Raw genomic sequence first — 26,876 nt, 5'->3', positions numbered from 1 at the left:
GAACCCAGAAAAGAGAACTGGGCTGAAGTTAATCAGAAAAGGCATTTTTGAAAACAATAATGTTTTTCATTTTCTTTTTTATCTACACAAGAGGATGGAAGTTAGCTAAACTTGTGATAATTATTTCACGGTATAGGTAAGTCAAATTATCAAGCTATACACACCTTACACACTGCTGTATGTAAATTCTCTCTCAATAAAACTGGAAAACAAAATTTTAAAAAATTAAAATGACAGTTTTAAAATATCACTTTTTCCTCCCTGAGGTCATCACTGAACTTTAAATGTGCACTGAGGTTTCATCTTTGAAGCTATGTACACCTCAACTGCTACTTAAGAATAAACTGTTAGTACCAAATAAGTCTGTCCTCCAGCATTAAAATACTGCTTTTCAAAGTGCAGGCTTATCCCACTACTCTAAATATGCCTTCTATCCCAACATCTGAGGAGTTAATTCCTAAATCAATGGATGCCAAACATCCCCACAAAAACCCATGTTTGGTTTCACACATAACATCTGATAGTCTGTGGATAAAGGAATATTATGTTATGATGCCACATATGACATGGGAAGGAATGACAAGAGGATAATACAAGACAATGTAATAATGAATCCTTCCCATAAAATGAGGGTGGAGAAATATTAGAATATCGAAAGCGTAAGTTGCTTAACATCTTCGTTCTCACTGAAAAAGAAAGGTTAGATGTTCTCTAAGGACCCTTGGGACCTCAAATGTCTTATAAACTGCTTGATGAACAAGATGTATAGAATCAACACCACATATAAAACCCGGAAGAGGAATACCTGTCCAGTCCAGAAATCTGTCAGACAATGCTACCAAGGAATGTTTGTAGGAGTGTTTATCTCTAACTTTCCTAGAAAGACTCACTACTAATTTACTACTCAGACTTCAGTTAACCTTTCTTCAATCTCTATTTTCAGTGTAGTGTGGCCTATTGAATAGATAATGTACAAACAGATCATATCAGCTGTTTGCTCTGATTGACTTTTAGCTCAAACATTTTTGCCTCATGTTGTTATGATTATATTGACTACAGATGCATTAAAAGCTTTATCCCTAATCTCAGAAATGCTTCATTTGCGTAAACAAACATTTCTGACTAACTTGGCACACAAGACTAGGGACTGGGGGTCTCATATACAGATCACAGACCTGCCCAGGGATCCGAGAAAAGTCCTAGGAATACAGAGCAGACTCTTTTTTTTTTTCCAGATTTTATTTATTTACTCATGAGAAACACAGAGAGAGAGAGGCAGAGACACACAGGCAGAGGGAGAAGCAGGCTCCCCAGGACCCCGGGATCACGATCTGAGCTGGAGGCAGAGGCTCAACCACTGAGCCACTCAGGCATCCCAAGAGCAGACTCTTAATAAGTTAAAGGGCCTGGGACTGTGGGTGTGTGGGTCAAAGGATTATTTTACCTTCCTATTAGACAACCATTCATATAATTTCCACCCTTCGTGTGTGAAATACTGAGAGGCTTCCACTTCCTCTACACCTTCCTTCAAAAGCAGCTAAAAGTCAGCACCTTCTTGTCCCATGATCTCATTAATGTTGATGCCAACATTTTTCACTCCTGAGAACAGAAATATCCTATTCATACAGGTATTAAAGTGTAAACCCAGGCACTCAAGGCTCTGCCCAGTCAGCTTTCTCATATTAGCCCATAATGCCTGAGGCACAGACCCCGCCCATCATGGCAATGCCACCCAGAAGTATCCTGATTCTAGAGAAACAGAACAGAATGGCAGCCTCTCACATGGCAGGCATCTAGTCAGTACTGAGGTTTGCCATGTGCCATTTTAACAGTCAATCTGTCTTCCACTTGGTCAAAGCGCATCTCTAGGTACTAGGGAAACACAGATCTCCTGGGGTATAAAAATGGTCATGACAGCTATGTAATGTAAAGATAGAGGAAAAAAGGAAATTTTAAATACTAATTTGACCAACATCTTTTTAACCTGTGCTTCATGAATTGCATAAAAATGCATGCAAATCTGTACAACATACATATGTGTACTTTTCAAAGGGGCCTGAACCTTTTATTAGATTCTCAAAGAGTTCTGTGACTTGAAAGAGCTAAGAATTACATGATAAAAAATAGTTCTTTTTAAAAATACATCTAGTGAAAGGGATTATAGGGAAAAGGAGAGAAAATGAGTGGGAAATATTAGTGAGGGTGACAAAACATGAGAGACTCCTAACTCTGGGAAATGAACAAGGGGTGGTGGAAAGGGAGGTGGGCAGGGGGTTGGGTTGACTGGGTGACGGGCACCAAGGGGGACACTTGACAGGATGAGCACTGGGTATTATACTATATGTTGGCAAATCGAACTCCAATAAAAAATATACATATTTTTAAAAATACATCTCAAATCCCCAAGTTAGAAGTAACAAGAAAGAAAATACATCACTTCTTGACACAGTCAACAAAACTAAAAGACAACCTACAGATGGGAGAAGATACTTGCAAATGATGTATCAGATAAAGGGCTAGTTTCCAAGATCTATAAAGAACTTATTAAACTCAACACCATAGAAACAAACAATCCAATCATGAAATGGGCAAAAGACATGAACAGAAATCTCACAGAGGAAGACATAGACATGGCCAACACGCACATGCGAAAATGCTGTGCATCACTTGCCATCAGGGAAATACAAATCAAAACCACAATGAGATACCACCTCACACCAGTGAGAATGGGGAAAATTAACAAGGCAGGAAACAACAAATGTTGGAGAGGATGCGGAGAAAAGGGAACCCTCTTACACTGTTGGTGGGAATGTGAACTGGTGCAGCCACTCTGGAAAACTGTGTGGAGGTTCCTCAAAGAGTTAAAAATAGACCTGCCCTACGACCCAGCAATTTCACTGCTGGGGATTTACCCCAAAGATGCAGATGCAATGAAACGCTGGGACACCTGCACCCCGATGTTTCTAGCAGCAATGTCCACAATAGCCAAACTGTAGAAGGAGCCTCAGTGTCCATCGAAAGATGAATGGATAAAGAAGATGTGGTCTATGTATACAATGGAATATTACTCAGCCATTAGAAATGACAAATACCCACCATTTGCTTCAACGTGGATGGAACTGGAGGGTATTATGCTGAGTGAAGTAAGTCAATCGGAGAAGGACAAACATTATATGTTCTCATTCATTTGGGGAATATGAATAATAGTGAAAGGGAATATAAGGGAAGGAAGAAGAAATGTGTGGGAAATATCAGAAAGGGAGACAGAACATAAAGACTCCTAACTCTGGGAAACGAACTAGGGGTGGTGGAAGGGGAGGAGGGCGGGGGGTGGGGATGAGTGGGTGACGGGCACTGAGGGGGACACTTGACGGGATGAGCACTGGGTGTTATTCTGTATGTTGGTAAATTGAACACCAATAAAAAACAAATTTATTATTAAAAAAAAGACTTGTTTTCATTTAAATATCTGTGAGTAGGGGTGCCTGGGTGCCTCAGCTGGGTAAGCATCTGCCCAGGTCATGATCCCAGGGTCCTGGGATTGAGTCCCACATTGACATTGAGTCAGGCTTCCTACTCAACAGAGTCTGCTTTTCCCTTTCCCTCTGCAACCCCCTCATGCTCTCTCATACATTCTCTCTCTCAGATAAATAATCAAATACATAAATATCTGTAATGAAAGTAATTCCAAATTAAAAGACAATATATGTTGTATATGTTCAGTTTTTGAAAAAGTTACCTCACTTCAATAGTTCATCAAATAATTGACAAAGCTACTCGTAATTTGGATTTAAGTAAATTCATCCTAATACCAGAAAAAAAAAAAGATAGCTTGAATGGAAAAGAGTTCCCTAAATTAGATACCGATGGATTATTTAATTGAATTCTTGCTGAATTTCAGGTCCAATCATGCTTGGGTATGTGGAGAATCCTATTCTAGGGGTAGCATCATTCCAGAAAGGCAGAAAACCTGTAACTGAATCTCTTTATCACTTTCCCAAAACAAAGAGGGGTGCATTCCATAACACCAGCAGCTATAGGCTTAACTGCAGCTGACCAAGTCTGAGATGACCTCCAAAATCTGTTCTTAGTAACATTCTTGCCTTCATAGAATTACCAAAATGCCTGCAGGGGTTGGGGTTTCATTACTGTAGAGCTAAATCTTCTCCCTCCACCTGCCCTGCAACCCTCCTGTACACAATCTGTTAAAACTCTACCATCCACGATATTCAGCTGGGTCATCGAATGGCAAGGCAAATTATTTGGGAATAATAATGTCTAAGCTCTACTAATTGTCTAAGCTCTACTAAGTGTGAAGTCTGAAGACCAGGACTTTCGCTGAACCAGTAGGATTCTGGCATATGTTTATGATTATTATTAAGCGAGCTACTTCCAATGTGTAAGCTAGTTACTATCAGTTACTTGACGGGGCGGTGGGAGGGACAACATAAATTCTTTGAGAATTCCAAAAGAATAAAGTGTATGTTTGAGTCTGATTCTTTCAAAATTAATGCTTTACCTCAATAAATTATATGGTATTTATAAAGAGTTGAAGACAGCCTCCCAAAGTGAAGTAATTTTATTAATTTTTTCATTGCTTTGGCTGAAACAATTGGTATCTCTTCAACAACTCATTCATTGAGCCAACCCCATCTCACAAATAAAATCCTGCAAATACATGTATAGAATCTACTACTACTTCCCTCACCAATCCTCAATGTATTCAAGCGGAATTACTGACGACTTCCTACATCATCTCTTGACCCCCCACCCCCATCTACACACCAATAAACCCACATCACACAATATATATCCACATGCCTAATTCAAACACCATTTCTTCTATGAAGCAAATCCTGTGTTATCTCCAGAGGCTACAAAGCTAAACGAGACATGGGTCTCAATTGCCTTGACCTCCCTTTTCAGTCCCTCAAGCGTGGGGACTCTGTCTTATTTAGCTCCAATCCTTCACAGTGCCTTCATGAGAAGACATTCAATGAATGTTAGCTTTAAAAGAAACTGATTCTTTTTCTCTCTTTTATGCCTTTAAAATACGTGAGCTAAGACAGTTTCCCCAAATGTCAATCCAATAGTATATTTGAGGCAATGTGATTTATATCCATCATAAACTGAATAAGGCAAAGAACACTAGCTAAAGACTTGAAAGTTTTGAATTGTCCAGGCTCTTCCAGAGACTCTCTGTGACCTTGAGCAGTTATTACCCTGAGATTCAGTGTCCTCACTGAAAAATGAGAGATTGTAACCTCTGGTCCCTTTCAACTTTATATATTCTGAAGAACTAATTCTCTATATTTTTTTGATGGGTTTTATATGCAAGTTTCACAAATACACAAAACAAGAAGCTGTTTACATCAGGGGTCTGAGTACTGCCACATCCAGCTCACTGCCTGTTTTTGTAAATCAAGTTTTATTAAAGCACAGTCACATCTATTGATTTATTTACTGCTGCTTGTCCGCTAACATCAACAAGGTTGCAAAAGACTACATATAAATCCTGGATGCAGGGCAAAAGATTCTCTTGGCCAAAGGAGAAAATGTGAGAAAGGTGCAGAAAAATTTCTTGTGTCACGCATCCTTAAGGAATACACATTTCTTGGAGCCAGTGGTGAACATGAGCGCTTTGACATTTTCTTTTCCCCTTGAAAAGACTTGTCAAACTGCTTAGTCTTTCATTTACTTTACTACCTTTGAAAAGACTCATTCCATCTCTCCATTCTGAGATGCTCAACAGAGACACTCATTGGATTTTATATCACAAGTAATTTGTTCTTTTGGATGAAGAACAGCAAATGGTCAGCAAACCGCAAATACTGGCCTTCTGCAGCAAAACTTTGCCAGTCTCTAGTCTAAATGACGTGCATTATGCTGTGTGAATTCTGGCCTAAAGAACCCTCCTGTGGATTCCCTGAATAAGATCTGGAAGTTCACCATTCTTTAAAATTCCACATATGCGTTGAAAAGGTAAAACACCGTAAATGTTCAGCAAATTGTCACTTGACTGAATCATCTGGTTCCTACCTGGGAGCACTAGAAGGAAAAAGGACGGCTCCAGTAAGCGAAAGTAAAGTGAGCAGGAACCAAAAATAAATCTGCTTACATTCTAATTTTGCCTGGGTCCACCACAGAAAGATGAGTCTTTAGATTCTGATACTGTGATAGGTTTTAACCTAAACCTGCTCTCTTGCCTACTTCCTCTTATATGCAACAGACAATGACTGTAGCCAGCTGGATGACAATCATGTACAATTTAAAAAAAAAAAGCGTCTACATACGTTATTACCACTTTTGGACTCTGACAGAATGACGTGTTTGAATCTCTGACCATTACTCTGACCAAAGGAAGGCAGACACAAAATTATACTGTAGTATTCTGCTTATATGACTTCCAAGAATAGGCAATACTACTCTATCGTGATAGAAATCAGAAACTGGCAGGGAGGAGGTAACTGAAGAAGGGGCATGAAGAAAATTCTGGGGGTGACGGAAATGCTCTATACCTTTAGATGGTAGATAAGAGGGTCAAAAGTCATCTAACTGAAGACTTAACTGTGCATTTACTGTATTTGAATATACCTCAATTTTTAAGTGGCTATTAAAGAATTTTAAAAATTTGGGGATATGTCTTCAGAAACTGAAGATTTTTAGGATCGCTGTCATTACATAATTTTCTCTCCATAGTAATGGATAAAAGGGTGAGGTAACAAGAGAGAAAAGAAAGGGGGGGGGTTCCTTGAGGAAGAGAAAACTCTTGTCCAGTCTCTATACCATTTCCTTCAGAAATACATTCTTGCAGTAAGTCAGATATCTCAGTCAGGGGACTTAGTTCTCCAGAAAAAAAAAAAAAAAAACCAAAAGCAGAAAATTAGGAAACAAATAAATCAGATTTTTTTCCTTTAAAGTCTGTGTTTGTTGGACTATAAAAACCACAGAAAATATACAACATGCTCACACACCTCTTGGATGTATTTCAAATTCCTATTAATTGGGCTACCAATTTATGATCAACCGAAAAATCAGTTCTGCTTACTAGACATGCTCTATTTTTCAAATATTTCAAATGAAATATTTTTCATATTTTAACTGATATGCTGATATCCTGGGTTGGGTAGCTTGGTGGAAATAAACCAAATTCTACTTAAAGTAATTGAGGCCACTAACACTGGACAACAATCCATGTTTACTGAACAGACAGTAAAGAGAGAGATCAACTAAACAAGCAAAATTAAATGAGAAGAGGAAAGGTGTTGTTATGCAATTAGTACAGGTCTAAAAGCCATGTTTTGGTTAAAAATCTAGGATTATCCAATTACCGTCATTTCCAACTTAATAAGAGAGAAAAACAGAATGTAAATGTTCAAAGAATCCCTGGAGGTCAACCCATCAGTGAAATCCCTTCGTTTTCCAAATGAAGAAAAGATGTGAGCTGAGTTCAGCCTGACCCTCACTGGTTCACCCAAAGTGCACATGGAGTGGTCTCTATATCCCTGGCTAGTCTCACTTTACCCAAAAGTGGCTGTGTACTGTTATACCCTTTCTTCCCACCTGCTCTTCCACCAAAGACACTTCCTGCTCTCATTCCTCCTGGTGATTTGTGCACATTCTTTTTTTCTTTTTTTTATTGAAGTTTAGTTGACATACAGTGCTGTATTAGTTGCAGGTGTACAAAACACTGATTCAACAATTCTATACATTATGAGATGCTCATCGCATAAGTGTAGTCACCATTGATACCATATAACATTATTACAATATTTTGAGTATATTTCCTGTGCTGGACTTTTTTATCTCTGTAACTTATTCATTTTATAACTGGAAGTTTGTGCCCCTCCTTGGAGACTTAATTTAGTTAACCACTCCTCCAGAAGCTTTCCTTAACCCCTCTATCACTCTCACCAACCTAACCTCAAGTGGCAGTTACACCTTCTCTGCTCTCCCGGAGCACCCCACACATTTTTCTCACCACTCAAATATTGAGTGTCCACACTGGGTCAGTGGGCTAATGCGAGGATTCAGAGCTAGAGGCAGTGTTTCTGTCCTCACAGAGCTGCACTTCAGAGGCAGCTGAAATAAACTGTTAAACAGTCCTCTATTCTCACTGAAAGACTACTAACCATTTTTGTATTCCCAGAAACCAGTGTATGTCACAAGAGGCTCAACAGATGTTTGTTCAACTTCACGTTTATTATGAAAATTGGAATTTGAATTCTTCTAGTTTTAATGAGTGAGATAGATAACCATTAAGCAAAATTTACTTTTTAAAACAATGGAGGGTATTTACCTTCTATTCACTATCCTTTTGTAAGTTTTATGTGTCAAGGTATACTCATTTACAACTGTCACCAGTTTTGATTTTTATTTATTATTCATTTCATAGCATATTACCAAGAGCATATGTTAAACTATGAATAAAGACTAATTTAGTGGATTCTGAGAAAGCAGGTAGCATATAAGGTCAGAACCATCTATTCCCTAACAGAATACCAATCCAAGATTTCTAATACTTCTAATACTTTTCTAATTCAAAAATAATAGCGAATTCTGAAAATATCATCATATATTTGATATTATCATTATTTACTGAATGAGTGATTCATTTACTCAATAAGCATATATACAGTGCCTAGGACTGTATGGCCCTAGGCATCAACAAACTCCTGGCCTTTAGAGAAGTCAGCTATAGAAGTACTGCTACGAAGTTGTGGGTTAAGTGCAATACTAGAATAATGTATGAGGTAGAGAAGGCACAAAAATGGACATGACCAACTTGGTGTGAGGGAGAGGTAGCCAGGGAAGAAGGCTTCACAAGAGCAGTGATGCTCCGATTCTTGAAGACTTCCCTGGTAGCTCCCCAACCCAAGGTCACATGTCCACATTTCAGCCTTTACTACTTTCAATCAGCAACCATTTGTTAAAACTCTGCTGATTGCCAGGCCTTTTGACAGGGAAGGGGAAGATAGTTAAGGATTCAGCAATGAAGAAAACAGAGAATATTCCTGTACTAACAATGCTTATAACTGCTGTGGGGCTAGGGATAAAGTTTTATGCGGTACACAAAAATGTTATTATCAAAGGATTTTAAGTAGGACCAAATGTGTTTGAGTCTTGCACTTTAGAATTCTAGGTTTCTTTCTTGACTTTGACCAAATCTTTAGCTTTTTTGGGTAAGTTTTATGAGCTCCTCCTCTTCAGTCTGCCTTATTTTCTCTCTGCACCTTCCCATAAGCTAAGTTTTTATAGTAGGTTCTACTTGCTGCCTCTATTTCCTCACCTCACACTCATTTTTTAACCTGCAGCAAACTGGCCTCCACCTCTATAAACTCATTAAACCTACTCTAGCCATAATCTTCATTGTTATCCACCCTACAGGCCTAAGGGGTGATTCAGTCTTGACATTATTGGTCATCTAGCTATTCCTGATATGGTTGTCCACTCATTCTGAACTTAACGCAAAGCCCTGGCTCCCAGCCTCTTAATCCCAATGCTCTTCCCTATTTGGTTTCTGCCCTTCCCAGGTTTCTGTCTTTGTTTCACTGCTTTCTTTATAAACACTCTATATTCTCTCCTTCCAGATCACATGCAGTCCAAGTTTTAACGCTCTCCTGCATGTGAAAGTCTCCCATTAATTTTCAGCCTTGATCTCCCTCCCAAGTTGCCAGCTTGTAGAACTACCTACCAGCTGGACATACACACTTAGCTCAAAGATTCACTTGGTAGACTCATATCCCCATCCACAATCTGCTCCTCCACCAGAATTCTCAATGTCAGTTAATAAAACACTCCAAAACAGAAACTCGGGTAATTTTCTCCCCATTCCCCTGGTCCCCAGTGTGCATTTAATCATAGAATCATACCAACTCCATTGCTTTTCTTCCAGAACCCATTAGCCTTCAAAATTATTTCTCTACCCCTAGTTATGGTCCTCCTGAAAAAATCTTTTACACTCCTACACTCTAGGAGATACTAGAACAGAATAAGCAAACAGTCACAAGATTACAGCTGTAACTTTATGGATTTTAATTCAATAGCTCTGAAACTAGATTAAAATAGAAAGAATGACATGAATTGGGTATGAACATACTGAAGATGGAGAATGAAAGAAACAGAAGCGAGAATAAACCAGATTAAAATTTGGTTAACTGAAGAGTTCCTTCTTAAGACACTTTTTAAAAAATCATTCCATGGACTCTAAAGAAAATCAGTGTTAATTTTTTTTTTATCTCCCACAATAAGAACTATTTTAGAGTCTAAGGATCATGTTTGTTTAATATTGGTATAATAGAAATCAGCTCCATTCGGGGTTCTTCTAAGCAGTGACTGACTCATGTTGTTTTAGCTGGTGTTGACTCACTGCCCCACAAAGGATGACACAGCTTTAAATAGGCAGAGCATGGCCTGCTTTTTCCAATTACATGCTGCCAGCAACCAGAAAGTGGGGGTCCTCTGGAGTGGAGCTTTCTGCAACTAAGCACAATTTAGACTTTACAAAAACAGTTGCCAAGTCGACCTTATAATCACTGAGCTTTATAAATGAGGAGGGAGAGAAGTTAAGTTGTGGTATGTTAAAAATCACAGGGGCCAGGCATCCTCTGTTTTTCAAAACAAAATCTGCGGAAACTTACAGTCAGCTCTTTTCCCATTTAATTGCTTACTCTATTGAGGTCAGCAAATGTTTTTCTTTAAAATTCCAATGAAAAGCCACAAGTGTGTTTTCAAGACTCTCCACGTTACCTTAGTGAGATAACGTAGGGTAGCTGTAATCGTGTTTGAAAGGAAGTTAAGGAAATGCCATTCTCATAATTGTTGCCACCTTTTCTCCACTTCTATACCCATAATGTCTCCCAGTGAGAGAGCCAGTTTTCCCTCTCTGCCATAATTTCCTTGCCAGCAGCCTGACTGCTCCCAGAACACATCAGACCATGCTGTGGGCCTGAGTGGGTGACCAGGGATAAGCAGAATGAATTCCGAGTCTGGCTCTAAAAGTTGATTATTCTTGCAACAAGACACTTTTCCATACTTTGCTTTCCTATTGTACCAAAGAGATTGTCCCTTGCAGGCTTACTCATGAGTAGTCTTTCATGATGCTTCATTTTTATTTGTAACACACTCTAAACTCCCTGGCTGGTTAAGAATAGTTAGTTAGAAGAGATTCCTAAAGACACAGCAGTTAGCAGAGAAGTCCAAACCACACTGTTTATATATAACTAAAATGGCTGTCCAATCTCCATAGTGCCCAAAGATCTGAAGTTTATCAAAATGAATACCTTGCAAAATAAACACAAGTGCACACAGCCTGGAGGCCATTCTAATTCTGACCTCTCCAGAAGACCCAAGCCTAGACTACAGTGGACCCTGGATTAATTTTCTAAACAAAAATCCTTGCAGCCCAATTTTGGTCAGCATTATCCATGGCTTCCAGATCATTAAGGGATAAGGGCTATATAGACTAGGCATGGCTCAGGGGTCTGGATTGCCACAACCTATCTTATAGTATCTAAATTTTTGAGCAAGATTTAGAACAAAACTGATCTTCACAAAAGTATGGTCCAGGACCTGGATTGGTCCCTTGCTTGACTTAAAATCACAAAATTAACTCAAAAGGGATCAAAGATATAAATGTGAGATAAGAAACCATATAAATCCTAGAAGAGAACACAGGTAGTAATTTCTCTGACATCGACTGTACCAACATTTTTCTAGATATGTCTCCTGAGACAAGAGAAATAGAAGCAAAAATAAACTATTAGGACTATATCAAAATAAAAAGCTTCTGCACAGTAAAGGAAAAAATCAACAAAACTAAAAGGCAACCTACAGAATGGGAGAAAATATCTGCAAATGATATATGCAATACATGGTTAGTATCCAGAATATATAAAGAACTTACACAACTCGTCACCCAAAATACAAATAATCCAATTTAAAAATGTGCAGAAAACATGGACAGACATTTCTCCAAAGAAGACGTCCAGATGGCCAACAGATACATGAAAAGATGCTCATCACTCATAATCAGGGAAATACAAATCAAAATCACAATGAGATATTACTTCATACTTGTCAGGATGGCTAAAATAAAAAAAAATATAAGAAACAAGTGTTGGAAAAGACGTGGAGAAAAAAAAAGTCTTCTGTACTGTTGGTAGGAATGCAAACTGGTGCAGCCACTGTGGAAAATAGCATGGAGGTTCCTCAAAAGGTTAAAAATACAACTACCAGGGCACCTGGATGGCTCAGTGGATTTAGTGTCCAACTCTTGATTTCAGGTCATGCATGATCTCAGGGTTGTGAGATCAAGCTCCACGCTGGACTCAGTGCTAAGCATGAAGCCTGCTTAGGATACTCTCTCCTCCTCCCTCTGCCCCTTCACCCCCCAAAATACAACTATCCTACAATCTAATAATTGCACTACTGGGCATTTACCCAAAAAATACAAAAACACTGATTTGAAGGCATACACCCCTATGTTTTTAGCAGTATTATTTATAATAGCCAAATTATGGAAGCAGCCCAAGTATTCATGGATAGATGAATGGATAAAGAAGAGTAATAATGGAATATTATTCAACCATGAAAAGGATGAAATTTTGCCATCTGCAGTGACATGGATGGAGCCAGAGAGTATAGTGCTAAGTGAAATAAGTCAGAGAAAGAAAAATACTAAATCATTTTACTCATATGTGGGATTTAAGAAACAAGCAAAGCAAAGAATAAGAGACAAACCAAGAAGTATAAACAAACCAGAGAAATGATTACCAGAATAAGGGGGGTGGGAGGATGGGTGAAACAGGTGATGGGGACTAAGGAGTGCACTTGTTATAATGAGCACTGGGTGATGTATGGATGTGTTGGATCACTATATTATACACCTGAAAATAATACAACCCTGTTAACTATACTAAATTTTTAAAATTTTTTTAATTAAAAAAGTAATTTATTGGCCCTTTGCCTGTGGGGAGAAGAAACAAAAGAATTTTTATGTTGTGAGTCACACTGCAAGGAACGAAGTGAAAAATATCTTTAAAACACAGAAATCTAAGTAGTCAAAGAAAGTTATTAATAAAACTAAAAAAATCTAAGAGCTAGTTACTAAGAACATCAAATTTAAGGATTAACAGTTGTCCTTCCCAATTTTTGACCCAAAAAAAGCACAGGAAGATTTCCTGTTACTAACTGCTTAGATCTCACTTTCTTGGTCAAACTGAAATGACTTCTTCAGCACATTTTGTCTACTTTGAAATACTGTTACCTAATGGGGCAGCTGGGTGGCTCAGTTGGTGGAGCATCTGTCTTCGGCTTGGGTCATGATCCCAGTCATGATCCCAGGTTCTGAATCGAGCCCCACCCACATCAGAGCAGGGAGCCTGCTTCTTCCTCTGCCCCTCACCCCATTCATGCTCATGCTCTCTCTCTAAATAAATAAATGAAAAATCTAAAACAAAATAAAATAATAAAATACTGTTACCTAAGACTGCATGAAGGGCAAGGACATAGCTTTTAAATTAAAGGCAAGGGATGCCTGGGTGGCTCAGTGGTTGAGCATCTGCCTTGGTTTGGGGCGTGATCCTGGGTCCAAGGATCGAGTCCTGCTTCGGGCTCCCTGCGAGGAGCCTTCTTCTCCCTCTGCCTGTGTCTCTGTCTCTCTCTGTCTCTCTCATGAATAAATAAAATCTTTTAAAAAAATTTTTTTAATAAATTAAAGGGAAAAAATCCCTAATATTGCACTTGCTTCAACTGGTAACAAAATTTCTCAACTATTTATATCCATTTATATTTAACCCACTGCATACTTATTCCACTGAAACAGAATAAAAATGATTACAAAAGGAAAAATTAAATCAAACTGAATATTTGTAACATCTACTATGTGAAAGTTGCTAGTTTGCTAAGGGATGTAAAATAAGTAATAACTAATCCTGCTTTCAATTAATCTACAGCCAAATTGAGACAGAAAGACCCTAATTCCATAATTTATTAAATAATGTTTCAAGATTTAAGCAACAGGTTAAAATCACAAGTTTTGGAAGGGCTCAGTGGGACTTCTGGCTCTATCATTACCTCTCTGTGTGACCTTGGGCTACTTCTCTGTGCCTTACTTTCTTCCTATGTCACAGGACTGTTTTAAGGATTAAATGATAATATATGTTAAGCTAAGTAAGTTCTCAATAAAAATAGTCCTGTAAAAAAAAAAAAAAAAAAAAAAGGAGGGCAGCCCTGGTGGCGCGGCGGTTTAGCGCCACCTGCAGCCCAGGGCATGATCCTGGAGACCCTGGATTGAGTCCCGCGTCAGGCTCTCTGCATGTAGCCTGCTTCTCCCTCTGCCTGTGTCTCTGCTTCTCATTCTCTCTCTGTGTCTCTATGAATAAATAAATAAAATCTTAAAAAAAAAGAAATGACATCATAGGACAATGATTATGACAAGTAAAAACCCTCTGGCTGCTACTGTCAAGGAAATTTTCAGGAAAGAAACTTAGTCCTTACTTTTCTGACTACATTTATTCTCTCTTGTTTGGCTCTTCATCTCCAAATATGGGTTTGGTTCCAACCCACAGACATGTTAACTGGTTACTTGTGTGATTTTTTTAGATATGATAATGAGGATAGGGAAAACTGTCAAGAAATCAAAAAGAAGATCATTATTAGTTGTAATGTCATTTTTGGATGTTTGACTTTTCTAAGCACCTGTGAGATATCTCTATAGATCTAAAACTATAAATATGCTGATAGACCTTTGTATAAAAACAAATGGATTGACCAATGTTTTCCAAATAGATTTTCATAAAAGAATGCTGAACAGGAAACCTCAAAGGGATTCTTTTCTCTATATACATTATAGATACACAAAAGTAAACTTTGTGGCTAATCGCAAAATTTAACATGGATCTAAAAACCTGTGGGGACACCCGGGTGGCTAAGCGGTTCAGTCCCACATCAGGCTCCCCACAGGGAGCTCGCTTCTCCCTCTGCCCATGTCTTTGCCTCTCTCTGTGTCTCTCATGAATAAATAAATAAAATCTTAAAAAAAAATCTAAAGACCTGTCTCTTATATCTAAGATAATTGACACCACAACTCAGAATTACTAAAACAGAAGTCTCAAGTGCTTCATAATTTTAAAAATTCTACATATTACTTTGTCTTTAGTTTCCTGTCCTTTGTACTGTGTGCCTGTATGTAGTCATCTTCTATTAATCTAAGGGATCAGAAATGGAATGCATAGGTTTAGTTTTTAAGAGTAACATGAGACAAAGCAGCTGTTCTCTAAGTGATACTTAGTGTATGTTCTTCTACCCTTGAACACTTAATGCCTGTCAAACAGACAGTTTTATGTATAATATTTATTTATTGAAGAGTGACATATACAGTTGATACTAAAAGAATATGTCATAAACCCCAAATGCTTAAGATGAATATATAGTGAAATAATTTTTTAGTGCTCATTTTAGAAAAGAGCAACTTGAAGCTTTTGGGTACATTACTGTTTGGTTCTGAAATGCATCCTCTAGTAATCACAAAGAAATGAGAACATGAAATTTCATGTGATGAAGAATGACACATTATACAAACTAATACAAACTATACTACTAACTCAAGTAACCAGAACACAGCAAGAAACTGAAAGCAAACAAGCAAACCAATAAACGCTCAAAAGACTAAAATAAATGCTATCAAAATCTTGTGTTAGAGTATACAGTTTAGTCCGTTGAATGGCATTTTCTTTACACAGTTCTAACAATCTCAATTACCTAATGAAAAGTAAATTACAAAGCACATTAAAAATAACAACATTAGAACAATAGTACTGCTAAAGGTTTTCAAGGCTGCTTGGAAATCAGGGGGAAAAAAAACAATAAATATTTAAGTTATATAAGAAAAAGAACAATATACCAATGTAGGCTATTTACTATGAAGGCAAGCAAACTTACACATCTCAATAGGTGCCTTTACTATAAATCATACTGTCTTAATGATGACAGTCATTAAGAAAAGGTGCATTTCTGGGACACCTGGGTGTTTCAGCCTCCGGCTCAGGTTATGGTGTCGGGGTCCTGTGAACAGGTCCTACATCAGGCTCCCAACTAGGCAGGGAGTCTGCTTCCCCCTCTCTCTTTGCCCCTCCCCCTACTCATGTGCATATATGCTCTCTCTCTTTAGAGAAAATTAATAAAATCTTTGTTTTTTAAAGGTGCATTTCTGTCCTGGTTAAGGGTATGCCTAACCTTGTATTTTTATCCAAAGAAGCTTAAAACAAAATCTAGCCATTAAATGGATAAACTTTATTTCCAAAATTTTCTTCTGAGAATATTTTATTCCCTTCCTTTGCTCTACTTCATAACATTTTACTTTTATTCTTTGCTGGAACTGATACGTAGAGACTACAGACTGAGAAAACAGAGAATAGGAATTACTTCAGAAACCAAATAGTTTGGTTTGAGGACCAAATAAGAAGAAATTTTAATTATATGTAAATTAAATATTTATTTTAGGTATGAAACATCTGCATAGGTTCAAGTAACATCTCAGGAACACTGGTAAGAGAAAAATGTTTCCATTACGTATTAACATGGTTCTAAGAAAACAGCCTCAGTTTTTTGTTTTTTTTTTTTTTTTTTAAGATTTTATTTATTTAATCATGAGAGACACAGAGAGAGAGAGAAGCAGAGACAGAGGCAGAGGGAGAAGCAGGTTCCCTGCAAGGAGCCTGATGTGGGACTCAATCTCAGATCCTGGGATCACACCCTGGGCTGAAGGCAGACGCTCAATTGCTGAGCCACCCAGGCATCCCAGCCTCAGTAATTTCAAGAGGGATTTAACAACTATCCTCTCTTAACATAGAATTTAATTTCGAAGCCTTCTGATTATTTTCCACGGAAGACTATCACAAAATTTTGCTCCTGAAAAGATCATGAAACTCTGAAAATTAGGAAATAAGTTTCATGAACTCAGACCAGATAAAGCTGAACTATTTATTATATTTGGTTGATTTTTTTAAAGCCGAAAGAGATAAAAACAATACAGAAAGAATACTGAATGTGGATTTTATAGAATGGAAAATACATCAGTACAGAATTGAGAAAAAAATCGGTAGAGGGGAGTTTGAGAAAAAAAACAGGAGATATTTCATAATCACAAAACATCTCCCCTAAGGTACTTATTAATTACATAGAGAAAAATATAGTTTACCAGTACAGAAACCCAGCAGGCACCATTTTAACCGGGTGATGAGAGCCAACGTCGACATTAGTAGATAGACTGCCATCATGTACCCCCTAATATGATGCACTTGAGAAGGGCCCAACATTATTCTGTGGAAGTCTTACCCAGAATGCATAATTTCTATCTAATTATGAGAAAATAACACACCACAGGGCAGCTGGGTGGCTCAGTGGCTGAGCATCTGCCTTTGGCCCAGGGCGTGATCCCGGTGTCCTAGGATCAAGTCCCCCCACATTGCACTCCCCACAGGGAGCCTGTTTCTCCCTCTGCCTGTGTCTCTGCCTCTCTCTGTGTGTCTCTCATGAATAATAAGAAAGAAGAAAAGAAAGAAAGAAAGAAAGAAAGAAAGAAAGAAAGAAAGAAAGAAAGAAAGAAAGAAAAGAAAGAATGAATGAAAGAGAGAGAGAGAAAAGAAAGAGAAAGAAAGAAAAGAAAAAAGAAAAGAAAGAAAGAAAGAAAGAAAGAAAGAAAGAAAGAAAGAAAGAAAGAAAGAAAGAAAAGAAAGAAAGAAAGAAAATTATCGCACCAATCCAAATTAAAGAACTTCCTACAAAACAAGCAATCAATACTCCAAAAGTGCCATAAGAGATAAGGACAGACTGTCAGAGACTGGAGGTTTGGAAGGCAAAACTAAATTCAATGTGGTATCCCAAATTCAATTCTACAACAGAAGAATTCTAATGCTGGCAGAAAAGCTGATGAAATCAGGTTATAAAGCCTATATAGTTAAGTGTACTACATCAGTGCTAATTTTTCAGTTCTAATCATGGAACTAGGGTTATGCACAATGTTGACATTAGGGGAAACTGGGTGAAGGTTACATGAAGTACTCTGAACTACTTCTGCAAATTTTCCAGAAGTCTAATATTATTGCAAAATAAACAAGTAAAAAAATATTATTTGTATCCTCATGAATATGAATCTACAACACCCTAAGTTCCCTGAATTTTTGTGGATACATTAAGGATTAATGATCGGGGATAACTGAGCAGGTTAAAAATGGACAGAGCAACTGGCCAAATGTTTAGCCAAATGACATGATCAAAGGAAATGTGCCAGATGTTTTCCAACAGCTTCACATACAGAGGCACCTACGCTCAGCAGGGGCCCCACTGTAAAAAGAAACCAGAGACACCAACTATGGTTTTAACCATAACATTAAAAATGACCCATAAATATCTTATCCTCTCGTAAGAATTCTATATCCATTACTATTTCTGAATCCTCTAGAAAAAGCATTTCAAAAGTATCCGCCCCATATTTTAACGTACCCGTGTATATGTCCAGAAGCTCACAAAGACCTTATAAGTACTTAATTGAATGAGAGTTGGCATCTTGAAATAAATGTGTTTTTAATTAATTTCCATCCAGGAAGATGTTAATATGGCACTAAGGGTTGCTAAATTTATTTTTTCCACAAAATATTTATTTTCTAATTATCATTAATTCTATTTTAATCAAATCATTCATATTACTATGAACAGTTATGCTACAAAATAAAGATTTTAACATTTCTGTAAAATTAGAATTCCTAGGATAACCTTGGTTAGCTCCTTTATTTGTTTTTGAGGAAGAGCTGGTTCTCTTCTTTTTTTTTTTTTAAAGATTTTATTTATTTACTCATGAGAGACAGAGAAAGAGAGAGAGGCAGAGACACAGGCAGAGGGAGAAGCAGGCTCCATGCAAGGAGCCCGATGCAGGACTCAATCCCGGGTCCCCAGGATCAGGCCATAGGCTGAAGGCGGCGCTAAACCCTGAGCCACCCGGGCTGCCCCTGGTTCTCTTCTTCTTCTATATTTGTTCTCTCCTAGGAAGTTTATAATATAATGAAATAAACACCAGAAATACTCATGGTCATTTTATACTATATACTCACCAAAGAATATTATATATATTTCTTATATACAGCTTAGAAAATCTTTGAAAAACAAGACACCCAGCTTTATCTTCAGCTACCTTTCATTTTGTTAAGTGAAATTATTTCATATGTATGTCAATATTTTCCACTCTGGATTTTGGGTCTAGAAGCTAAGCCTCTTTAAAAATCACATGATTGTAAAGACAGTCCCAATCACTTAACAGAACTGAAAATTTACAATCCTTCATTCTCTTTTATCCTTTATAAACAGAATATAAAGACAGATTGTGAAATAAAGAAGGACTTTTCCCTCCTCCAACCAATACTTAGTACTCAAGTCTTTTTCCTCCATGAATACACTTTGGGGATAGGTACCAAAAATGTTTTACCCTCCTCTTTACATCAACAACTGGGATTAAAAAATGGTAACCGTAATAACACATCTAACAATTACTGGATGCTTCGCTGGTACTCTTAAGCAGCTGAAGCAGGTTGCCCAAGACCACATGGTAATAAATGGTACATGTGATGAATGGGGTCTGGGAGCCTGACCCCAAGCCTGAGTAACTGGCAAGTATACTCCATACTGGCTACTTATTCTAATAAAATAAAACAAGCAGTCCCTAAAGAAACTACAATGGCCACCCAGCTTCAGTGTTGAAGAGTTATCGGGGGAGGCATGTAACGGAGCAGCCATTACTCAGCTTTAGCCAGTGCTGGCAGACAGAGCAGAGGCCCGAGTTGCTGGATTCTTTATTCCTTTATTATTATTTCTTTAAATGAGAAGCTGGCAGTCCAGATTGATATCTGAAGCCTCGTGTTTCAAAATGTTCCCACTTATTCCAAGCTTTTTCTAAAAATCCTATTGGTCTGAAAGGTAAAGGGCCACATTCTCAAGGCAGGGACTTTATTTATCTTTGTGCTCCTAATGCCTAATGTGTGGCTGGCAAATGTAAGTACAAAGAGATTGACTTCAGCTGTTTAAAATCCTGCCAACTTATCTTGGCCATTTTATAACCTTGGTAGGAATTTATTCATTTATTCATTAGGTATTTACTGAGCTACCAAAATGTGCCAGACACTGCTCTAGGCACTTGGAATTAGAACAGTGAACAAAACAGAATAATGAAGGAAGAGATAGAGACTGAGATTATACTTTAGCGGGAAAAATCAGCCCAAAAAACCAAAAGCACATAAAGTCAGATGGAGTGGAGGCTTGGAAAATAAGGAGACGGTTTGCTTTGAATCGAAACTTTGCTAACTCAGAGCTCAAGAATGATGATACAATAGTCCATGCTTCCTAGTGCCATACTGGTCACTCCTCCACAAATATGTTGCACATATGTAAGCAATTTAAAGGAAATGGTATTCTTGAAAGAGAGAGTGCTTTCTTCATAAGTAGAACAATACGATCTTGCTCCTTGGCTTGAAAGGAAGTATTGATCAGTAGTTAGTGAGTCAAAGGTTAATAACTGGGTCCTGATTATTTCTGTTATCAGACTCATGATTGATGGTGTCCTCCGGCTCCTTCTAAATACAGGAACTTCTTTTTGATTGTTGTTACTGGGAACCAAGGAATTAAGCTATTCTCTCAAGATTTAGTTGCAGGGGACAGGGTCAATTATCTCCTGCATCAGAGAGTTGAGAGTGGTACAAAGGTTCCTATAGAAAGGATGCACGCAGTCACCAAAAATGCAAACTTGGAGCAACACAAATCTCACTGGCAACCATATGATAAAACACTAACAATGGCACACAACTCTTCTGCTCTCATGCATTATCATTCCACAAGACCACATGTTTAGTTAATGGAACTTCTCCAGTTTGCTTTGGAAACGGATATAGTTTTGGAAGGCCCAAATGGCACAATCTAGCTATTACTCTTAGACAGCTGCTGGGAGTTAGTGACAGGATAGTTATACTAGGACCATCTAAAAATGCACAAACCAGATCCCTGCTTCTCATGAACTCACTTATATCTATTTAGTTACTCATAATCTGAGTAATTATAATCAAGGATTATGTTTAGAAAAGAAAACACCCTGAAGACAAATTCAAGTTTATATCTTCAAGTAGCCGTTAAGACAATGTGATCAATCCTAAGGCTGGAAGAAAAATGTTACTTTCTCACTGTCTTTACATAAAAATAATTTCACTCAACCTGCTCTTTTGGAAGAAACAATATTGTCTTTGTTAGCTGAGCCTAACATAGATCCCATGCCAATGTAGTTTATTCTTCCCATGGATACAAGCCAAAAGGATATTCCTTGAAATAAAATCACAATCTGTTGAAAGGCTCACAAATCAATTAGGAGAGAGAAGTAATCATTATCACATAACTAAAGAGAAAAAGAGAAAAAGTAAACAAAAATAAACTTGATGCAAAAAAGTAAATCAACACTCAAACTTCCCATTTGGAAAAAAAAAAAAAAACACATTCATCAGTGGATCCATAGTAGATAAATAGCCACATTTAAACAAGCAAAACTTCCCCAAACTCTGAGTCAGATCAAACTATCTCACTTATTATTGTCTGAGCAGGGAAATTTCCTAAGACTCTAACATTTTTGTTTAGTTAATGGAAGTCACATTGGCCTTGATCTTGCATCAAACAGATGAACATTAATAGAGTAATTTAACATAAATCCTTGCTATATTAAATCTAAATATACACATAATGAAATGGTTATAGACCTTTGTTGACCCAAAAGAAATAAATTATAATAGCATTTACAGCATTGAGTAAACATAAGCAATAATAAAGTAACGATACCAATGTATTTATATAGTTGAACAGTTTTTAAAATCTAGAAATAAAATTGTTTTTAAAAGTCTACTCAGATTTACTTTTAGAGAATCTCTCCAGCTATATGATGGCATGCAGTTACTAAAGAAACCCTCATTAATATTCGAGGATTTAGGATAATGTATTTTATTTTTTTTCTTTTTCTGCTTGTCTCATTTCCATTTTTTTAAAAATTCTCCAAATATGTCAATAGGTGAATTTGGCAGAAATGAGGCATATGCCTCTTTACCATCAAGTTATATCAAGAACAGGACTCCACTGCTAACCTCCGCTAGCCAAGGACTTTAGCCACTACCAGCTGAGACTTGCAATCAAGGACAATACAAAGAACAGCAGGCTCACTCATCCAGTCCAACAAAACTTGAAACAACAAGTGATGGTGCTCTTAGGCCCTGGCAGAAAACACAGCTGCGAGATAAAGCCGAAGCTCGGGAAACCTCTGCTCCCTATGGAGCGGCTCTGGGTACCTGCTGCCCGGGTGGCTGGCGGTGGCCCTGGGCGCGCAGCGTGGCTCGGAGCTGGACGGCTGGGAGCGAGCGTACGAGTGGTAGGCGGTCAGCACCACGCCGCCCGAGTCCTCCACTTCCATCCTCAGCCGCGCATGTCCCCGCTCCGGCCCGAGAACAAAGGCAGGGACCAGCATGGACCAGCGCACCGGGACCCGGGCACCAGCGGGGCGGTATGGCCCGTCCAGCTCCTAGGGGCTCGCTCCCGCGGCTGTCAGGGGCGCCCGGGGAAGCCAGCCCCGCCCGCGGGGCAGCCCTATAAGCAGGGACTTAAAGACACGCCCACAAGCCCCGCTGGGGGTGGGGGCGGGGAGTACGCGGCTTGTGGGGGGGGCACAAGAGTCGGGGGCAGGGGGATGGGGGGTATCCCTGTTTCTAGGAAACTGGAAACCCGCTGTGATCCTTCGGGGTTCAGGCTAGCTGCTCTAGGAATTCTTCTTCCTTTGTTTTTCTTTTTCTTTTCCTTTTCTCATCTCTCCCCCAACCCCCCACACACACATACACACCCAAATGGGGGAGGCTTATCCCACAGCTAGTAACATTTCCTGCCTGGCAGCAAGACACCGAAAGAAAGAAATCTTGCCTTGGGAGCCTGGGCTGAGGAGAGGGGCCAGGTCTACAATGTGTGGTCTGGGGAAAGGAAGAAAATGTGACACCCTCTCATTTAAAGCATCCACATCAAAAATTGAAGAACCAGATTATGTTGCTGTGTACTTGGTCAAATTACAATAAACTTGATTTCCTTTTGGGCAGGTAACTCACCCAGCAAGCAGAAAACCTCCCTCCCTCACCCTCAATGCCACCGCAGCAACCAGCCTCTTACCACACCTGACATCCCTTTCCTCCTACTAATCCTTATCAAATTAAGATACTGCTTTCAATTTGTCTGAAAATTGGACTTGATTATTCTGGGCCAAATGCATATTTTGTCCAGAAGTCTTTATTTAGAGAAATGTGTGGCAGGGAGGCAGGTATTAATCAGAAATGATTTTCAATCATTTGGGGTCTGAAATATGTCTTTACGTATATAAAACTAACAGCACAAATGGAAAGACAACATTCTTTTAACCATTTAAAAAGGGAACCAGAAGATGCTAGAGTGACTTCATCTTTCACACCCAGACAGAGTGTTTTACCTGTTGTCTCTCACACTCCCCTGGGAGCTAGAAGGAAGGGAAAAGAGAAGTTAGTTTACCCCTTACCCGAGTACTTACTATACTAGGTCATGCTAGGTATATAATTTCTCATAATCTGTTTCTGTACCTGTGAAATGGGAAAAACAGTATTCTTCTCATGGGGTAAAAGCATACATGCTAGGTTCTCCAGAAATGTTGGTCCTCTCTGCTACTTTCTTCACATTATCAAGAAGAGAGACATTTGTTTTCAAAGGTTGGACAAGCAAAAAAACAAAAAACAAACAAAAACAAAACAAAACAAAACAAAAAACCAAAATGCTTCTTAGAAAATATTTTGTTGATTAAAGGGGTTAGAATGACTAACATTTACTAAAATACCCTTTATGCGTTGGCTCCTGTTCTTTAGCTCTTTAAACAACTCTATGAGGTAGGTAGTATTTGCATCCCAATTTTGTGAATTAAAAATTTATCAAACATCAGCGCATGAAAAAGGCATATACAAAGAATGCTTCCTTCTTCAAAATATATCAGTCCTGATCTTGGGGGTCATGGGACTGAGCCCAATGCTGGGCTTTGCACTCAGCAGAGGGTTTGCTTGAGATTCTCTCTGCCTTTCCCACTCATGCTCTCTCTCTAAAATAAAATCTTTTAAAATAAATAAATAAAACTTTGAGGCCAGACAAGTTTCAGAATTTAAATATCTTTTTTTTTTTTATTTTTAAAAGGGGGATCCCTGGGTGGTGCAGTGATTTGGTGCCTGCCTTTGGCCCAGGGCGCGATCCTGGAGACCTGGGATCGAATCCCACGTCGGTCTCCCGGTGCATGGAGCCTGCTTCTCCCTCTGCCTGTGTTCTCTGCCTCTCTCTCTCTGTGTGACTATCATAAATAAATAAAAATTTAAAATTTTTAAAAGGTAATTTGGTACAGGCACCATTTAATACAAAATATTCTCCTTCCAGTAATTTGGGACAGTACCCTTATTCAAACTTATTATTTCCTAAGTAGAAAGAATTGACTGTAAATGGAATAAACAAAGCCTATTAATAATCTCACATTTATTCAGATCAGGTTTGTCATCAAATCAGTTTTGCTACTAAACTTTTTTAAACATGTAATTTTTATAGCTTTTTGCATTTTGGAATTACCATAAGGAATTACAGTAGTGAAACTTTTTCTGGGCATGGAATTTGTCTCCTTAACATTTTTTTTTCTCTGAACTACAGATTCAGAATTTGAAATACTTGCAGGATATTTCCTTGTGAATATTTTTAGCCATAACTCTGCCTCAAGATGTCCAAAACTACGGTGGTGCTCCCTAATGCCAGCTTCAGCAGCCCAGCCCTCTCTCTTGTACATTCATATTTTAGAGGCCCTGGAGTCACTATGGCTTCCAACCATTCCTCCTATTCCCAATGCTGGGTTTTTGTTCTCATGTCACCATTCCTTGCCTAGGTGGTGGCCATCCTTCTTTGACAAAGATGACTTTCAAACACCTTCCTCTTAAATCCTTCCCCTCTTCAAAGTGCTGGTAGAATGATTCTCCTAAAACATAGTTCCTCCCCTTCTCAAAACCCCTGTTGTAATCCACTTGCTATAAAATAAAGTCCAAACTTCTAGGATAGGTGCTCTAATCTACTTTGACCACCTATTACTTTTTTTACTCCTGAGACCCTGTGACCCTCTCATACCAGCCAGTCCTGCCCTCTCTTATTTTGCCTTTGCTCCTGTCATTTTCCTGTCTAGAAATCCTTAAAAACCTTCTACCTCTCCCCCATGAAGCCTTCTCAGGTTGTTTCTAATTCAAAGCCTCCCCCCTTGCTTCTATTATAAGAACTATCTCACTTGGTCACCCAGTCAAAGCACAGTCAGCCAAAACTGTACACACTGTGTCCACTGCACACACAGCTATTAGATCACAGTGTTTTTTTCCACTGAGCCCACATGTGGTCAAGAAACCCTTCTCAAAACAGCCTCTTCCTCCTACAGTAGCTTTGAGATGAAACTATCTGCTAACCCAGGATTGTATTATTATTTTCCAACAAATTAGTGCCCTTTACTACATTGCAAGCTACTAGAAGGGCTAGTGTCGTATTTTTGTCTTTATACTACAGAGCCCAGTGTTTTTGCAGAGTAGGCAAGCAACAAAGAACATTTGTAAAATCAATGAACATATGAATCAATGAATGAAAGGGATAGTACTCTTAAGTGCAGTAGTTCTAATCTTTCAGGGTAGCCAATGAATTATTATAAATGATTCATAAGTCTGTATGGCACTGTAAATGATAACTGCAAACTAAAGAAAAAAGTTTCACATGTATGTAGTAATATTTTTTAATGTAGGCATATGCTGTTGACTTAATAAAATATAACTCTAACCATTCTTGAGTTTTTTGGTTTCAGAGGGATGGTAGAGTGCACATACTGGGTATTAAAGAATACGCTGTGCAGGACATTTTTCTCTTGCCCTCCAGATCCCCTTGCCACCTTCACTACTCTGTGTGGGGCCCCAGTGGCTCACCTTCTAGTCTATATCTCTGAGCCCTCTTGCCTCTGGTTTCAGGTAGGGTGCCACCAAAGAAAGGTACCAGCAGGACATCTATAGGAAAGGGGAAAAGCCAGCTTGGGTATATATTTCTCAGATTTCTCTTTTGATTTGCTGCCAGCTGGCTCCTTCCACCTAAGGCTTTAGCTCCTGTCAGCAGCCCCCTCCCATGCTGCTCTCTCCAGATTCTAATAATGCTACCTCTACCTAGCGCTTCAAACCCAGGGGTACTCACAGCTCTTGGTGCACCAACTAATCCCCCCCTTTGTCCCTCCTGTACCATTCTTGTTGGTCCTCCATCCACCCACAGTCTTCCAGACAATCTCTTTATTAAACTCTCCTCATTCACTTGTGCTGAGTGCCCCCATCTCTTCCTGCCAAGACCCTGACTGATAGATGTCCCCACTGATATCTGGGGCAGTATCCCATAAGCAAAAACATTAGTGTGTCTGTAGTGAACTATACAAATACACATACCAGGAGGGATAAATACAAACGATAAATAGCCTCCTGTCAGCTCAGGTGATTTATCACTAGATAAGTTCAGATCTGAACAAGTTTTATAGTCATATGATTCATGAAAAAGCTTTCAGATTAGAGAGCTTTGGGGATTTGGGAATTATAGATATGGGATTGTGGACCTGGTAGAGTCTGTTAACATTTTTGGCATTCTGGGAACCACTGGGCTAGGGGTTCACAGCACAAGACTGTGACAGCTGGCTCAGCAGCAGGGTAACCAGGGACGCTGGGAAAAGTTTCTCCATCTGGGAATTGGGTTGATAAACGGCTCCTAGA

At 38.7% G+C, this 26,876-nt stretch overlaps 1 protein-coding gene across 8 annotated transcripts in view; it reads right to left on the bottom strand.

Annotated features, from left to right (window-relative positions):
- The window catches only part of ARHGAP28 (Rho GTPase activating protein 28), a 206,169-nt gene extending 183,550 nt beyond the window's left edge, over window positions 1–22,619 (bottom strand). For all 8 annotated transcript variants that reach the window (XM_055324180.1, XM_055324181.1, XM_055324185.1 and 5 more), the window contains exon 1: window positions 22,365–22,619. In XM_055324180.1, coding sequence (XP_055180155.1) covers window positions 22,365–22,540 — 176 coding nt within the window. In that variant the 5' untranslated portion in view covers window positions 22,541–22,619. The remainder of the gene's footprint in view (window positions 1–22,364) is intronic.
- Between the last annotated feature and the right edge of the window lie 4,257 nt (window positions 22,620–26,876).

This window comes from Nyctereutes procyonoides, unplaced genomic scaffold (genome assembly GCF_905146905.1).
Source record: "Nyctereutes procyonoides isolate TBG_1078 unplaced genomic scaffold, NYPRO_anot_genome, whole genome shotgun sequence".
NCBI lineage: Eukaryota > Metazoa > Chordata > Mammalia > Carnivora > Canidae > Nyctereutes > Nyctereutes procyonoides.
This window is presented reverse-complemented; position numbering and strand designations above follow the sequence as displayed.